Below are 17,520 nucleotides of genomic sequence, written 5' to 3' on the forward strand. Positions count from 1 at the left end.
TGGGTTATTAAAATAGTTTATTTAGAGCACAAATACTAAATGAGAACGGTCGTAAGGATTAATACATGCTTGCAAATATATTTATACACAGACCATTATTATTGCATGAGTTATAGATTTTGTTGGAGCCTTTAAGGCTGCACATTACGTTACAAGTCTCAGGCTGGGCACACACTGGAGTAATGCCATGCCATTTTGAAACGAGAAATCACCTACATTGCTCAGTGTGTATGGGTGATTGCACGATAGATTTGACGTGCTGCACATCATTATCGCTAGTGACGTTTATACTTATGAAAGTGGAAGAGGATTGTTCCGTCTCTCATAAGCACATTCCAGTGTGTTCCCAGAGTCTGGCCGCTTATTCCGGAACTAAGGATATTGGGTCGATAAGGATCTGTGGAAAGACCTATTAACAGGGTTAAAGTACACTTGTCATGGATGCACTATGGGGTAATTCAGTACAGCTCGCTAAGCAGCGCTAGTTTGCTGCTTAATGCCACCTGGCTGAATGACGATGCTGAATCAGACCCTATGTAGACAGCAATTATGCAGATTGATCAAATATTCACAAAAATGCTTAGAACCAATTTACCAAAAAACGGTGACCTCACAGAGGCAAACGAAGCCTCGTGCCTCAGAGAACACTAGTTCCTAGCTAGTTCTGCATGCTGAATGTCTTTTCCCGCAGTTTTTAGGCAATATGTACATTTTAATTATCATTGCAAGAGCAGAGGATTTGGATAGGAACACGGGAAAAAAAAATAAGGATGAACAAAGAGGGGAAAAAATATGTAGACAGTTAAGACAAACTCAAATAGTCGGCAAAGTATGTAGAGGAGACGTCAAAGATGAATCAAACCTTAAGATAAAGTACCCCCCCCCCCCTTCATTCACTTTGCTCAATGTTGCCTTTGGGGAGAACAAAGACGGAGGTGCGGTTCCTTGTCATGATTTGGAATATCGCCTCTTGGCAGAGTCTCTGTAGAAGTGGAAGATTTTTTGGGCTGAGAGTTGGGCAGCTGCTATACACTGCTGGAGCTGGGGAGAGAGGAGAAGGGAGTGAGGGGGAGAGCGCCAGTTATCTGCAGCACACACGGAGAAGACACTTTATTAAACCCCCAGGCTCCCAACACCCACCGCCTCCCCCCCTCCCCTATCTAGCCGCTCGCTTTATGAACTGCCAGAGGGATCTGCAGCTATTTGTTCAATTTTAATGATTCTCTTAACATCATTTTATTAAATTGTCTCTCACTCACACTGCCTGGGGGGTGATTGGTGCTAACAGAAAACAGACAGGGAATCTCTATACAGAAGAAGTAGGATGGAGGAGGATGATGGAATAGATGGCCAGTGGCTGCTGCCCCCACTGCGGGGCAACACAGAGGGTAATATCATATCTATATGATTAGTATGCACCGGTGATACACGATTAGTAATCAAGGAGAACGTGAGACGTAATCCGGCCAGGAGAGATGTGTACAGGGAACGTATATGTTAAGGAGGAGGAAGGGGCCATCATACCCCTGGGACCCCAAAACAGCAAAGACAACCAGAGTATAATCTCCCCGATTTGTAGCACAGCTGAAGATCAAACTAGAAAACAGGTTGGAGGTGTAGTGATAAGGATGGAGATGTGAGGGGATAAACAGGCACAGCAGCAGGGCAGGATGGAGGTGTAGTGATAAGGATGGAGATCTGAGGGACAGTACAGGCGCAGCAGAGAGCAGCAGGGCAGGATGGAGAAGTAGTGAAAGGATGTAGATGTGAGGAAATAGTACAGGCACAGCAGAGGGAGCAGCAGGGCAGGATGGAGGTGTAGTGATAAGGATGGAGACGTGAGGGGATAGTACAGGCACAGCAGAGGGAGCAGCAGGGCAGGATGGAGGTGTAGTGATAAGGATGGAGATGTGAGGGGAAAGTACAGGCACAGCAGAGGGAGTAGCAGGGCAGGAGGGGGTAGTGGGGTAGGATGGAGGTGTGAGGGAATAGTGCAGGCACAGCAGGGGTAGCAGCGGGGAAGGTTAGAGATGTAGTGATAAGGATGTTAGGGGATAGTACAGGCACAGCAGTGGTAGCAGCGGGGAAGGATAGAGATGTAGTGATAAGGATGTGAGGGGATAGTACAGGCACAGCAGAGAGAGAAGCGGGGTAGGATGGTGGTGTAGTGGTAGGGAAAGAAATGCGAGGGAATAGTACTGGAACAGCACAGGGTGCAGGGTGGAGGTGTAGTGATAAAGATGTGAGGGTATAGAACAGGCACAGCAGAGGAAGCAGCGGGGCAGGATGGAGGTGTCGTAATAAGGATGTGTGGGCATAGTGGTGGTAGGGATGTGGGATAGTACAGGCGCAGCAGAGGGGGCAGGATGAAGGTGTAAGATTAAGGATGGAGATGTGAGGGAATAGTACAGGCACAGCAGTGAGAGCAGCGGGGCAGGATGGAGATGTAGTAATAAGGATGTGAGGGGAAAGTACAGGTGCAGTGGGGGCAGGATAGAGGTGTAGTGGTAAGGATGGAGATGTGAGGGATAATACAGGTGCAGCGGAGGAAGCAACATGGCAGGATGGAGGTGTAGTGACAGGTAGGTGGGGGGGGGGTGTAATAAGTAAGGGAATACCGTAACAGAGCCACAAGAAAAGGACGAAGATGTGAGGGCACAGTACAGGGACAGAGGCATGGAAGGACAGAGGTGTGAATGTGTGCAAGAAGCAGAAAAGAGAAAACCAGAGATGATGGAGGTGCAGTGACAGTATTTGTGCAATCAGTACAGGAACAGCATTTGTGGAGCCAGTACAGCACAGGAATTGCGGGGAGAAGAGCAGACAGAAAATGTGAAGTGGTGCTATTTGTGCAGTCAGTACAAGAATAGCAGAGAGGAGGGAGGTGTAGTGACAGTATATGTGCAGTCAGTACAGCAATAGGAGAGAAAATGAAGATGCAGGGACAGCATTTGTTCATTTATTACAGGAGTAGCAGTGAGCATGGTAGCGTAGGTACAGTATTTGTGCAGTCAGTACAGGGATAGCAGAGAATGGAGATGCAGTGACAGTATTTGTGCAGTCAGTATAGGAGTAGCATGGAAAATAGCAGACAGGATGGAGGTACAGTAACAGGATTTGTGTAGCTAGTACAGGAATAGCAGAGAGAATGGCGGTTGTATTTGTGCAGTCAGTACAGGAATAGCAGAGAGGATGGCGGTAGTATTTGTGCAGTCAGTACAGGAAAAGCAGAGAGGATGGCGGTAGTATTTGTGCAGTCAGTACAGGAATAGTAGTATGGATGGCGGTAGTATTTGTGCAGACAGTACAGGAATAGCAGAGAGGATGGCGGTAGTATTTGTGCAGTCAGTACAGGAATAGTAGTATGGATGGCGGTAGTATTTGTGCAGTCAGTACAGGAATAGCAGTATGGATGGTGGTAGTATTTGTGCAGTCGGTACAGGCATAGCATTGAAAAGAGCAGAAAGGATGGTGGTGCAGTGACAATATTTGTGGATCTAGTACAGTACAGGAATTGCAGGGAGTAGAGCAGAAAGTAAATGTGCAGTGGTAGTATTTGTGCAGTCAGTACAGGAATAGCAGAGAGGATGATGGTGTAGTGATTTGTGCAGTCAGTATAGGAACAACAGAGAGAAGAGCAGACAGGATAGAGGTGCAGTAATAGGATTTGTATAGTCAGAGGAACATCAGTGAGGATGGAGTTGCAGCGATAGTATTTGTGCAGTCAGCACAGGAACAGCAGTGAGGATGGAGGTGTAATGACAGTATTTGTGCAATCAGTACAGGAACAGCAGTGAGGATGGAGTTGCAGCGATAGTATTTGTGCAATCAGCACAGGAACAGCAGTGAGGATGGAGTTGCAGCGATAGTATTTGTGCAATCAGTACAGGAACAGCAGTGAGGATGGAGTTGCAGCGATAGTATTTGTGCAATCAGTACAGGAACAGCAGTGAGGATGGAGTTGCAGCGATAGTATTTGTGCAATCAGTACAGGAACAGCAGTGAGGATGGAGGTGTAACGACAGTATTTGTGCAATCAGTACAGGAACAGCAGTGAGGATGGAGTTGCAGCGATAGTATTTGTGCAATCAGTACAGGAACAGCAGTGAGGATGGAGTTGCAGCGATAGTATTTGTGCAATCAGTACAGGAACAGCAGTGAGGATGGAGTTGCAGCGATAGTATTTGTGCAATCAGTACAGGAACAGCAGTGAGGATGGAGGTGTAGCGACAGTATTTGTGCAGTCAGTACAGGAACAGCAGTGAGGATGGAGGTGTAACGACAGTATTTGTGCAATCAGTACAGGAACAGCAGTGAGGATGGAGTTGCAGCGATAGTATTTGTGCAATCAGTACAGGAACAGCAGTGAGGATGGAGTTGCAGCGATAGTATTTGTGCAATCAGTACAGGAACAGCAGTGAGGATGGAGGTGTAGCGACAGTATTTGTGCAGTCAGTACAGGAACAGCAGTGAGGATGGAGGTGTAACGACAGTATTTGTGCAGTCAGTACAGGAACAGCAGTGAGGATGGAGGTGTAGTGACAGTATTTGTGCAGTCAGTACAGGAACAGCAGTGAGGATGGAGGTGTAGTGACAGTATTTGTGCAGTCAGTACAGGAACAGCAGTGAGGATGGAGGTGCAGCGATAGTATTTGCGCAGTCAGTACAGGAACAGCAGTGAGGATGGAGGTGCAGCGATAGTATTTGTGCTGTCAGTACAGGAACAGTAGTGAGGATGGAGGTGTAGTCACAGTATTTGTGCAGTCAGTACAGGAACAGCAGTGAGGATGGAGGTGCAGCGACAGTATTTGTGCAGTCAGGACAGGAACAGCAGTGAGGATGGAGGTGCAGCGATAGTATTTGTGCAGTCAGTACAGGAACAGTAGTGAGGATGGAGGTGTAGTGACAGTATTTGTGCAGTCAGTACAGGAACAGCAGTGAGGATGGAGGTGTAGTGACAGTATTTGTGCAGTCAGTACAGGAACAGCAGTGAGGATGGAGGTGCAGCGATAGTATTTGTGCAGTCAGGACAGGAACAGTAGTGAGGATGGAGGTGTAGTGACAGTATTTGTGCAGTCAGGACAGGAACAGCAGTGAGGATGGAGGTGCAGCGATAGTATTTGTGCTGTCAGTACAGGAACAGTAGTGAGGATGGAGGTGTAGTGACAGTATTTGTGCAGTCAGTACAGGAACAGCAGTGAGGATGGAGGTGTAGTGACAGTATTTTGCAGTCAGTACAGGAACAGCAGTGAGGATGGAGGTGTAGTGACAGTATTTGTGCAGTCAGTACAGGAACAGCAGTGAGGATGGAGGTGTAGTGACAGTATTTGTGCAGTCAGTACAGAAACAGCAGTGAGGATGGAGGTGCAGCGATAGTATTTGTGCAGTCAGTACAGGAACAGCAGTGAGGATGGAGGTGCAGCGATAGTATTTGTGCAGTCAGTACAGGAACAGCAGTGAGGATTGAGGTGTAGTGACAGTATTTGTGCAGTCAGTACAGGAACAGCAGTGAGAAGAGCAGACAGTGCAGTGATTATTCTCTGTAAGGTGAGTATAAGTAGATCCGTGCAGGATAGGCAAATGGAAAGAGGTATACAGACAGATATGTGTGCTGGCAGGAATCGTGGTGTGGTGTGTATACTCTACCTATAAGTGATCTCTGCCTGTGTCTATGGTGCAGGAATGAGAGGAGTACGCAATTGTACCTTACACCTCTGCCGAATACTTTATGTAAACACTTCAGTTGCCTGGCGACAACAGCTCGTAGCAGCCTCTGCAAACGGTTAACCAGCTGGGGGTAAGCTCATTGTTCACACACCTGGTCACGAGCACACATTAGTGCCAATGTTGCAGATGAATAGGGTTGGCATGCCAGGTTTGGGAATTCTGGGCTGCATCATTTGTTTGCAGTCTGGAAATTACACATGGTCGCAGACAGTCCAGCAATTACCCAGAGATGGTTCTGATGGGCTGGCCACCTGGAGGAGCTTCTTGCCTGGCAGACATGGGCCATTATTTGTAATTAGCTCAGTGCAGAGGTTTCCATCCTTCCAGAGAGAGAATACCAGCATAATAGCACATGGAGGGACAACCTGTACCCAGCTCCCATTCATTATTCATGTTGTTATGTTCACAGAAAATAACTTTTTATCAAAGAATACAGTGCACAGGGAGGGAAGGGGGTCTGGAGCAGCTCCGCAGAGACCGCCCGGGAGTGACGCGCCCTGCGCTCCGCAGACACAGTACTGGGGAGTGACGCGCCCCGCAGACACAGTACCGGGAGTGACGCGCCCCGCAGACACAGTACCGGGAGTGACGCCCCCCGCAGACACAGTACCGGGAGTGACGCCCCCCGCAGACACAGTACCGGGAGTGACGCCCCCCGCAGACACAGTACCGGGAGTGACGCCCCCCGCAGACACAGTACCGGGAGTGACGCCCCCCGCAGACACAGTACCGGGAGTGACGCCCCCCGCAGACACAGTACCGGGAGTGACGCCCCCCGCAGACACAGTACCGGGAGTGACGCCCCCCGCAGACACAGTACCGGGAGTGACGCCCCCCGCAGACACAGTACCGGGAGTGACGCCCCCCGCAGACACAGTACCGGGAGTGACGCCCCCCGCAGACACAGTACCGGGAGTGACGCCCCCCGCAGACACAGTACCGGGAGTGACGCCCCCCGCAGACACAGTACCGGGAGTGACGCCCCCCGCAGACACAGTACCGGGAGTGACGCCCCCCGCAGACACAGTACCGGGAGTGACGCCCCCCGCAGACACAGTACCGGGAGTGACGCCCCCCGCAGACACAGTACCGGGAGTGACGCGCCCCGCAGACACAGTACCGGGAGTGACGCGCCCCGCAGACACAGTACCGGGAGTGACGCGCCCCGCAGACACAGTACCGGGAGTGACGCGCCCCGCAGACACAGTACCGGGAGTGACGCGCCCCGCAGACACAGTACCGGGAGTGACGCCCCCCGCAGACACAGTACCGGGAGTGACGCCCCCCGCAGACACAGTACCGGGAGTGACGCCCCCCGCAGACACAGTACCGGGAGTGACGCCCCCCGCAGACACAGTACCGGGAGTGACGCCCCCCGCAGACACAGTACCGGGAGTGACGCCCCCCGCAGACACAGTACCGGGAGTGACGCGCCCCGCAGACACAGTACCGGGAGTGACGCGCCCCGCAGAGACAGTATCAGGTTGTGAAGCTGTGCCACCCTAAAAATTATTTCTCAATGCTCCAAGGAGAATAGGCCCGACCTTTATATACTGCCGGCCTTTAATTTAAATGTGAGTTTATGGATTATACACAGAAGAGAGATCATTATCAGAAATAATACATGTACAAGGAGTTTTAATGTACAAGAAAAATAGTAAATAAAAATAGATGGCAAATATACAATGCATTGTAAATATCTGCAACTGCAGATTATATTCATGCAGCAGGAGAATAGTCATTTAGCGTTCATGGCAGGACTAATACAGTGCGCCGGCGGTGTTCCATCATCCTAGCTAATGGCTCGCACTGTACGGGCTGGGAACAATGCAGGATTCCTGCTGCAGGAAACAGCTTTCATACAATCTCATACATATCAAAGCGTGATAGGACCTGCATTGCCATGCGGAGCGTGCCAGGCCACACGTTACTGTGCAGACAAGGAGAACACTAGGTCCAGGCACAGAACACACCGGGCCCTTAATTACCATAAAGACAAGGCCAGGCCCTACGTTACCGTGCATTATATACTAGTCCAATAGGCTGAAGGAAAATTGTCCAAATGTAGAGATATAACCATAATGCATCCCTCCATGCAATACACCAGTGTATTGCATGGAGGGACTGTGCAGGTGCAGGTGGTTACTGCCTGCGACTGCAGATTGGAAGTGAATGGCATTCCAAAGCAGAGATATTTGCCAGCGGGCATGCCGGTGTAAAGGACTGCGTTTTAAGACGCAGTTCCATTGGCACCAGCAGCTAAGTTCCATATGAGTAGCAACCGGGTTACTGTATTGTCCAATAGGGGGGAAAAAACGCGTGATCATGTAACTATATGCAAACTGTATACAGTCGCCACTGGGGCATAGTCGGTACACAGCACATCGGACTGTTGCATATGTTATCTAGATATATTGTGCCTTGATGTGCCTTTGTATCAGGGGGAGGTAAGAGGTCTGTGCATAAGGAGGAGGAGGAGGGGAGAGGTCTGTGCATTAGGGGGGGTCTGTGCATAAGGAGGAAGAGGAGGGGAGAGGTCTGTGCATAAGGGGGGGAGGGGGGATCTGTGCATAAGGAGGAAGAGGAGGGGAGAGGTCTGTGCATAAGGGGGGAGGTCTGTGCATAAGGAGGAAGAGGAGGGGAGAGGTCTGTGCATAAGGGGGAGGTCTGTGCATAAGGAGGAGGAGGAGGTGGAGGGGAGAGGTCTGTGCATGAGGAGGAAAAGGAGAGCTGCCGGTGTATAAAGAGGAAGAGGTCTGTGCATAAGGAGGAGTGAAGAGGTCTGTGCATAAGGAGGAGGAGGGGAGAGGTCTGTGCATAAGGAGGAGAAGGAGGAGTGAAGAGGTCTGTGCATAAGGAGGAGGAGGGGAGAGGTCTGTGCATAAGGAGGAGTGAAGAGGTATGTGCATAAGGAGGAGAAGGAGGAGGGGAGAGGGAGTGAAGAGGTCTGTGCATAAGGAGGAGAAGGAGGATGGGAGAGGTCTGTGCATAAGGAGGAGAGGTCTGTGCAGGAGGAGGAGGAGAGTTCTGTGCAGGAGGAGGAGAGGTCTGTGCATAAGGAGGAGGAGGGGGAGAGATCTGTGCATAAGGAGGAGGAGGAGGGGAGAGGTCTGTGCATAAGGAGGAGTGAAGAGGTCTGTGCATAAGGAGGAGAAGGAGGAGGGGAGAGGGAGGAGGAGTGAAGAGGATTGTGCATAAGGAGAAGGAGGAGGGGAGAGGTCTGTGCATAAGGAGGAGGAGGAGGGGGAGAGATCTGAGGAGGAGGAGGAGGAGGAGGAGGAGGGGGAGAGATCTGTGCATAAGGAGGAGGAGAGGAGAGATCTGTGCATAAGGAGGAAGAGGAGGAGGGGGGGAGAGATCTGTGCATAAGGAGGAGGAGGGGGAGAGATCTGTGCATAAGGAGGAGGAGGAGGGGGGAGAGATCTGTGCATAAGGAGGAGGAGGGGGGGAGAGATCTGTGCATAAGGAGGAGGAGGGGGGAGAGATCTGTGCATAAGGAGGAGGAGGAGGGGAGAGGTCTGTGCATAAGGAGGAGGAGGATCGGAGAGATCTGTGCATAAGGAGGAGGAGGGGAGAGATCTGTGCATAAGGAGGAGGAGGGGAGAGATCTGTGCATAAGAAGGAGGAGGAGGAGGAGGAGGGGGAGAGAGATCTGTGCATAAGGAGGAGGAGGAGGAGAGAGATCTGTGCATAAGGAGGAGGAGGAGGAGAGAGATCTGTGCATAAGGAGGAGGAGGAGAGAGATCTGTGCATAAGGAGGAGGAGGAGAGAGATCTGTGCATAAGGAGGAGGAGAGGAGAGATCTGTGCATAAGGAGGAAGAGGAGGAGGGGGGGAGAGATCTGTGCATAAGGAGGAGGAGGGGGAGAGAGATCTGTGCATAAGGAGGAGGAGGAGAGAGATCTGTGCATAAGGAGGAGGAGGAGAGAGATCTGTGCATAAGGAGGAGGAGAGGAGAGATCTGTGCATAAGGAGGAAGAGGAGGAGGGGGGGAGAGATCTGTGCATAAGGAGGAGGAGGGGGAGAGATCTGTGCATAAGGAGGAGGAGGAGGGGGGAGAGATCTGTGCATAAGGAGGAGGAGGGGGGGAGAGATCTGTGCATAAGGAGGAGGAGGGGGGAGAGAACTGTGCATAAGGAGGAGGAGGAGGGGAGAGATCTGTGCATAAGGAGGAGGAGGAGGATGGGAGAGATCTGTGCATAAGGAGGAGGAGGGGAGAGATCTGTGCATAAGGAGGAGGAGGGGAGAGATCTGTGCATAAGGAGGAGGAGGGGAGAGATCTGTGCATAAGGAGGAAGAGGAGGAGGGGGGGAGAGATCTGTGCATAAGGAGGAGGAGAGGAGAGATCTGTGCATAAGGAGGAAGAGGAGGAGGGGGGGAGAGATCTGTGCATAAGGAGGAGGAGGGGGAGAGATCTGTGCATAAGGAGGAGGAGGAGGGGGGAGAGATCTGTGCATAAGGAGGAGGAGGGGGGGAGAGATCTGTGCATAAGGAGGAGGAGGGGGGAGAGATCTGTGCATAAGGAGGAGGAGGGGAGAGATCTGTGCATAAGGAGGAGGAGGAGGATGGGAGAGATCTGTGCATAAGGAGGAGGAGGGGAGAGATCTGTGCATAAGGAGGAGGAGGAGAGAGATCTGTGCATAAGGAGGAGGAGAGGAGAGATCTGTGCATAAGGAGGAAGAGGAGGAGGGGGGGAGAGATCTGTGCATAAGGAGGAGGAGGGGGAGAGAGATCTGTGCATAAGGAGGAGGAGGAGAGAGATCTGTGCATAAGGAGGAGGAGGAGAGAGATCTGTGCATAAGGAGGAGGAGAGGAGAGATCTGTGCATAAGGAGGAAGAGGAGGAGGGGGGGAGAGATCTGTGCATAAGGAGGAGGAGGGGGAGAGATCTGTGCATAAGGAGGAGGAGGAGGGGGAGATCTGTGCATAAGGAGGAGGAGGGGGGGAGAGATCTGTGCATAAGGAGGAGGAGGGGGGGAGAGATCTGTGCATAAGGAGGAGGAGGGGGGAGAGATCTGTGCATAAGGAGGAGGAGGAGGGGAGAGATCTGTGCATAAGGAGGAGGAGGAGGATGGGAGAGATCTGTGCATAAGGAGGAGGAGGGGAGAGATCTGTGCATAAGGAGGAGGAGGGGAGAGATCTGTGCATAAGGAGGAGGAGGGGAGAGATCTGTGCATAAGAAGGAGGAGGAGGAGGAGGAGGGGGAGAGAGATCTGTGCATAAGGAGGAGGAGGAGGAGGGGAGAGATCTGTGCATAAGGAGAAGGAGGAGGAGAGAGATCTGTGCATAAGGAGAAGGAGGATGAGAGAGATCTGTGCATAAGGAGGAGGAGGAGGAGAGAGATCTATGCATAAGGAGGAGGAGGAGGAGGAGGAGGAGGAGAGAGATCTGTGCATAAGGAGGAGGAGGAGGAGAGAGATCTGTGCATAAGGAGGAGGAGGAGGAGGAGGAGGAGGAGAGAGATCTGTGCATAAGGAGGAGGAGGAGGAGAGAGATCTGTGCAGGAGGAGGAGGAGGAGGAGGAGAGAGATCTGTGCAGGAGGAGGAGGAGAGAGATCTGTGCAGGAGGAGGAGGAGGAGGAGGAGGAGGAGAGAGATCCGTGCATAAGGAGGAGGAGGAGGAGGGGAGAGATCCGTGCATAAGGAGGAGGAGGAGGGGAGAGATCCGTGCATAAGGAGGAGGAGGGGAGAGGTCCGTGCATAAGGAGGAGGAGGAGGGGAGAGATCCGTGCATAAGGAGGAGGAGGAGGGGAGAGATCCGTGCATAAGGAGGAGGGGAGAGATCCGTGCATAAGGAGCAGGAGGGGAGAGGTCCGTGCATAAGGAGCAAGAGGGGAGAGGACCGTGCATAAGGAGCAAGAGGGGAGAGGTCCGTGCATAAGGAGCAAGAGGGGAGAGGTCCGTGCATAAGGAGCAAGAGGGGAGAGGTCCGTGCATAAGGAGCAGGAGGGGAGAGGTCCGTGCATAAGGAGCAGGAGGGGAGAGGTCCGTGCATAAGGAGCAGGAGGGGAGAGGTCCGTGCATAAGGAGCAGGAGGGGAGAGGTCCGTGCATAAGGAGCAGGAGGGGAGAGGTCCGTGCATAAGGAGCAAGAGGGGAGAGGTCCGTGCATAAGGAGCAAGAGGGGAGAGGTCCGTGCATAAGGAGCAAGAGGGGAGAGGTCCGTGCATAAGGAGCAAGAGGGGAGAGGTCCGTGCATAAGGAGCAAGAGGGGAGAGGTCCGTGCATAAGGAGCAAGAGGGGAGAGGTCCGTGCATAAGGAGCAAGAGGGGAGAGGTCCGTGCATAAGGAGCAAGAGGGGAGAGGTCCGTGCATAAGGAGCAAGAGGGGAGAGGTCCGTGCATAAGGAGCAAGAGGGGAGAGGTCCGTGTATAAGGAGCAAGAGGGGAGAGGTCCGTGTATAAGGAGCAAGAGGGGAGAGGTCCGTGTATAAGGAGCAAGAGGGGAGAGGTCCGTGTAGAAGGAGGAGGATGGGAGAGGTCCGTGTAGAAGGAGGGGGAGAGGACCGTGTACAAGGAGGGGGAGAGGTCAGTGTATAAGGAGGAAGAGGGGAGAGGTCCATGTATAAGGAGGAATAGGGGAGAGGTCCATGTATAAGGAGGAATAGGGGAGAGGTCCATGTATAAGGAGGGGGAGAGGAGAGGTCCATGTATAAGGAGGGGGAGAGGAGAGGTCCGTGTATAAGGAGGAAGAGGGGAGAGGTCCGTGTATAAGGAGGAAGAGGGGAGAGGTCCGTGTATAAGGAGGAAGAGGGGAGAGGTCCGTGTATAAGGAGGAAGAGGGGAGAGGTCCGTGTATAAGGAGGAAGAGGGGAGAGGTCCGTGTATAAGGAGGAAGAGGGGAGAGGTCCGTGTATAAGGAGGAAGAGGGGAGAGGTCCATGTATAAGGAGGAAGAGGGGAGAGGTCCGTGTATAAGGAGGAAGAGGGGAGAGGTCCGTGTATAAGGAGGAAGAGGGGAGAGGTCCGTGTATAAGGAGGAAGAGGGGAGAGGTCCGTGTATAAGGAGGAAGAGGGGAGAGGTCCGTGTATAAGGAGGAAGAGGGGAGAGGTCCGTGTATAAGGAGGAAGAGGGGAGAGGTCAGTGTATAAGGAGGAAGAGGGGAGAGGTCCGTGTATAAGGAGGAAGAGGGGAGAGGTCCGTGTATAAGGAGGAAGAGGTCCGTGTATAAGGAGGAAGAGGGGAGAGGTCCGTGTATAAGGAGGAAGAGGGGAGAGGTCCGTGTATAAGGAGGAAGAGGGGAGAGGTCCGTGTATAAGGAGGAAGAGGGGAGAGGTCCGTGTAGAAGGAGGAATAGGGGAGAGGTCCGTGTATAAGGAGGAATAGGGGAGAGGTCCGTGTATAAGGAGGAATAGGGGAGAGGTCCGTGTAGAAGGAGGAGGATGGGAGAGGTCCGTGTATAAGGAGGAAAAGGGGAGAGGTCCGTGTAGAAGGAGGCAGATGGGAGAGGTCCGTGTAGAAGGAGGAGGATGGGAGAGGTCCGTGTAGAAGGAGGAGGATGGGAGAGGTCCGTGTAGAAGGAGGAGGGGAAGAAGACTGTGTACAAGGAGGGGGAGAGGTCCGTGTATAAGGAGAAAGAGGGGAGAGGTCCGTGTATAAGGAGGAAGAGGGGAGAGGTCCGTGTATAAGGAGGAAGAGGTCTGTGTATAAGGAGGAAGAGGTCTGTGTATAAGGAGGAGGATGGGAGAGGTCCGTGTATAAGGAGGAAGAGGTCTGTGTATAAGGAGGAGGATGGGAGAGGTCCGTGTATAAGGAGGAAGAGGTGAGAGGTCTGTGTATAAGGAGGAAGAGGGGAGAGGTCTGTGTATAAGGAGGAAGAGGTAAGGAGGAAGAGGTAAGGACGAGGAGGAGGGGGAGAGGACCGTGTACAAGGAGGGGGAGAGGTCTGTGTATAAGGAGGTCCGTGTATAAGGAGAAAGAGGGGAGAGGTCCGTGTATAAGGAGGAAGAGGGGAGAGGTCAGTGTATAAGGAGGAAGAGGGGAGAGGTCCGTGTATAAGTAGAGGGAGGGGAGAGGTCCATGTATAAGGAGGGGGAGGGGAGAGGTCGGTGTCCTGATGCCTGTGTATAAGGAGGAAGAGGCCTGTTCTGAATGTGGGTTAGAAACTTACCTCTGAAGATGAGAACATGCCTTTGGATGAAACCATTAATACTTTCTTTTCTGTACTTTCTATGGCAATTGTCAGCACTGCGCGACTCTCCTGGGGACACAACATGACATCATTAGTCTGACACCTGATCTTTATTTGGTCTTTTCACAGAATACATGAGTATTAGGATATGTATGAAGGTGGTTCTAGGTTTGTCTGAACTGTAATGCCTATCAGTGCCCTCAGAGGTCCATGCCAGTCACTTGTACACTATTTAAAAAAATATAAGGACCATGAGCGAAGCTTTATTCTATTTACAAGTCTGACAAGCACAGATGTAGAGCTGGCGGGCAAGTCTTTTTTTGTGGACTTATCTTGCGGATGACATTTGTTCTACTCTGCCCCAACCCTCGAGTCTCACCCCCATATCCTATTTGTGCCAAGCCCACCCACTCCCCTGCATAAAACTTGAGTTAACCTGCAAAATACATTTGACCAAATTTCGCTGTGACCGACCTTTTGCTGTTTAGTGTTGGGATCAAGGATTAACTGATCATCGTAGTCCAGGGCACAGGTGACCCCACAGAACATGGAGCGCATCGGGAGGCCAGCGTCCACCAAACCCATGCAGGCCGCATTCAGGCAGCAGGCCAGTAACTGGGCACTGTTAAGGTGCAGAACAAACGAGCGAAGAGAGAACCAGAGGGGTGTGGTAGACCACAGAGGGGGAGACGTTACATGAGACGGGATAAATGATGAGCCATGTACTGGCAATTACACTGTGTGCCTACCAAATGGGAAATATTAAAAATAGTTGACATGTGCAAGGTGATTACGAAGTTATTTAAGGGTTGGTCACTGCATGTTACCATACATGAGAAATGGTCAGTTCTACGTCCTCAGTCAGAGAGTGATATTTAAGAAAGGAGGAGCACCCCTCAGCCCCCAGGCTGAAAATGTGGATAAATAAATTAGTCAATCCGTCCCACATAGTTTTTTATTTGATTTCTTAGGTCACTATATGAGTAGTGCTATAATGAGCAGATGTGCTCGTTTGCAGAGAGCATCTTGTGGACTTTTACATCACGCGTGAATTGGGCCCATGTATGTACAAGTGCAGATCAGACGGATCTTTAGCATCGCGTTCAGTTGCAAGTGATGCAAACTATCAGACAAGGGGATCAAATCAATTAAGACTTGACCCACGAGTCTGTGTGAGTATGGGGCAGCTACTGTATATGCTACACTTAAAATAGTCGAGAACTCGCTGATTATTGTTCAAAGCCCTACAGACTGCATCCAAAAAGTCCAAAGCAAGATCAGAGGGGGGGGGGGGGGGGGGGGGGAGAAGAGAAGAGAAGAGAAGAGAAGAGAAGAGAAGAGAGAGAGAGAGAGAGAGAGAGAGAGAGAGAGAGAGAGAGAGATCTCACTGCCAGGGAGTGCATGCCATTGCAATACAAACCCCCTCACAGTTAACTCAAAGTGCACTTACAGTGGTCAGGTGCACCGAAAGAGATGCATACAATCCTGCATACAAGTTTATTTCCATGGACACAATGCGGAATAAATAATTGCCTTTATCTGTGGATTGGAACCAGTCTGTTGAGCTGCACACTCATACTTTAATAGCTATGCAGTCTGCTAAGCTGCTGCGGGCTACTGCACACTCATACTTTCATAGGTGTGCAGTCTGTTGAGCTGCTGTGGGCTACTGCACATTGCAACTTTTATAGTTATTGGTGCTTTAAGAAAGAGACAGCGGCAACACCCAGATACATTACATGAATAAAATGAGAACGCAGACAGGTATCAGCAGAGTCCTATTTTAAGCCTGTTTACCGGCTGCACAGACATCTCCTGTTCAGTAGTACAAGACATCTTCATTTCCAGAGATACCGGCGTGGCTGTAATTAACTTGCTAATTTCTGACTAATTACAAGGTAATGGATCCTATCTATATCTTATGAGCACATTGCTGGAGGGTTAGACTACTCCCAGGCACAGCACATTCAGGGGCTCAACATATTCACATCCCTGCTGTGTACTGGGATACAAAATAGGGCCCTGTGCCAGATCAGTGTAGCCCGCTCTCTCCCGTCTGTGTGCCTCTGATTGGACAGTGCATAGATAGAAGGTCTTGGTCATACATTCAGATGGACATTCACTTGAATGAATAGTGCAGGTGGCTGAAGAACTTTTAGTACATTCAGAAGGACTCTGCTCCCATTATAATAAATACAATGCTGATTTAATTTTGGCAGTGCCCAGGTGATATATAGGGTCATGGGCACTGAAGTCCCATACACACTGAGTGATATTACCAATGATTTCACTAATAAAAGCTCTTCTGAGCGATACCATTTGTAATACCGCTAAGAATGTAAGCTCAATATCATTGACTGCAGTCAAGATTGAGCTACGTGTCCAGACGACAGATGTGGGGGTATCGGGGATGTCAATGACCTGTGGAAGCGGAGCCTTCTTAACTATACTAAGCGATATTACAAACGTTATAGTTTAGAAGTGACAGAATGACCAATATACTTTGTGTATGGGGCTTCAATCTTTACTATATTGTCAACAATACATGGCAAGATTGGGGGCACTTGGGGGGGGGGGCCCAGTCGACACCATTTAACAATACTGTTAATTATATTGTTCAGTGTGTATGCCCTATATCGTTCGCCCGGGAGCTCCATCAATAACGTACACTGACTGAAGTACAGATAAAGGGCCCAATTCAGGATCGTTCGTTGCGGGGAGGGAGCATTATATGGGCATTACCAGAAAACTGCTGGGCGTTCCCCTGTAGAAGCAGACGTGGCGATGCCCGATCGGTGCGGGCGGCTGACATCACATGGCGTCAGTGCCACCCCATCTTCAGCAAATAATGACGGAAATAAAAGTCCGTATTGACTGACTCTTATTACCGAAGAGGAGAGAAATCATTCGATGGTCGGCAACCATCGATTGATTTCTCTCCCCTTCGGCCGCATGCAAAGAGATGTATTCGCGTACATACCCCCTTGCATGGTACCGAGGGGATCACAGCCCGGCTACCTCCCCCCCCACCCCCCTCCCTACCACCAAATCTGAATCAGGCCCAAAGTGCTAGGTCAGGTATGGGCACCAGGCCGCTCAGATATGTGCAGATTGTAAGTTCCTGGGATCACTGCTTTCATTGGAGTCAAAATAAAATATGCCTGCTCAATGTCTGACATTAGCGCATGCAATGCTGAAAATAATGAGAAATGGGAGAATAAACCCTAGCAGGAAGAAAACAGTGTTGTAATAGTGAATCACATAAAAAAGAATAAAACATAGCATGAGTAACGCTGGGAGACACAACACTAATGAAATGGGAAGCGCTGCATAGGAATTTTTGGTGAAGATCTCACGCCATCCAGTGGCCACAAACAGGAATGACAGTCTGGACAAAAAAAAAAGGATACAGAACCCCCATCATTTATGATCTGGAGCACAATGGTGATTGATGTTCGAGGGTGCAGAGTACCCAAAATCACTGACTCGCATGTCTCCCGAATCAACTGCTCCTGGTTCTTTTCTTGTATGGCTGGGCGGAAAAGAGGGTGAAAATATTTAGTTATACGCATACATACTGTAGAGATATAGCTATATATATGGCTAGTGGTAATTATCTGACTGTTATTGCCCATTCCAGACTTACAGCATTTACTGACTGGACAT

The 17,520-nt window shown here is 50.7% G+C and overlaps 1 protein-coding gene across 1 annotated transcript in view; it reads right to left on the reverse strand.

Moving 5' to 3' along the window:
* EXOSC5 (exosome component 5) overlaps positions 1-17,520 on the reverse strand; it is a 27,403-nt gene continuing 9,883 nt past the window's right edge. Inside the window, exons 3-6 of the mRNA XM_083159841.1 lie at positions 17,265-17,386; positions 14,329-14,469; positions 13,834-13,923; positions 1-1,041 (exon numbers count right to left, since the gene is read on the reverse strand). Of these exons, the coding sequence (XP_083015967.1) occupies positions 949-1,041; positions 13,834-13,923; positions 14,329-14,469; positions 17,265-17,386 (446 nt within the window). The 3' untranslated portion in view covers positions 1-948. The remainder of the gene's footprint in view (positions 1,042-13,833; positions 13,924-14,328; positions 14,470-17,264; positions 17,387-17,520) is intronic.

The sequence above is a fragment of the Crinia signifera genome, chromosome 9, assembly GCF_055691185.1.
Source record: "Crinia signifera chromosome 9, ASM5569118v1, whole genome shotgun sequence".
In the NCBI taxonomy this organism is placed as follows: Eukaryota; Metazoa; Chordata; class Amphibia; order Anura; family Myobatrachidae; genus Crinia; species Crinia signifera.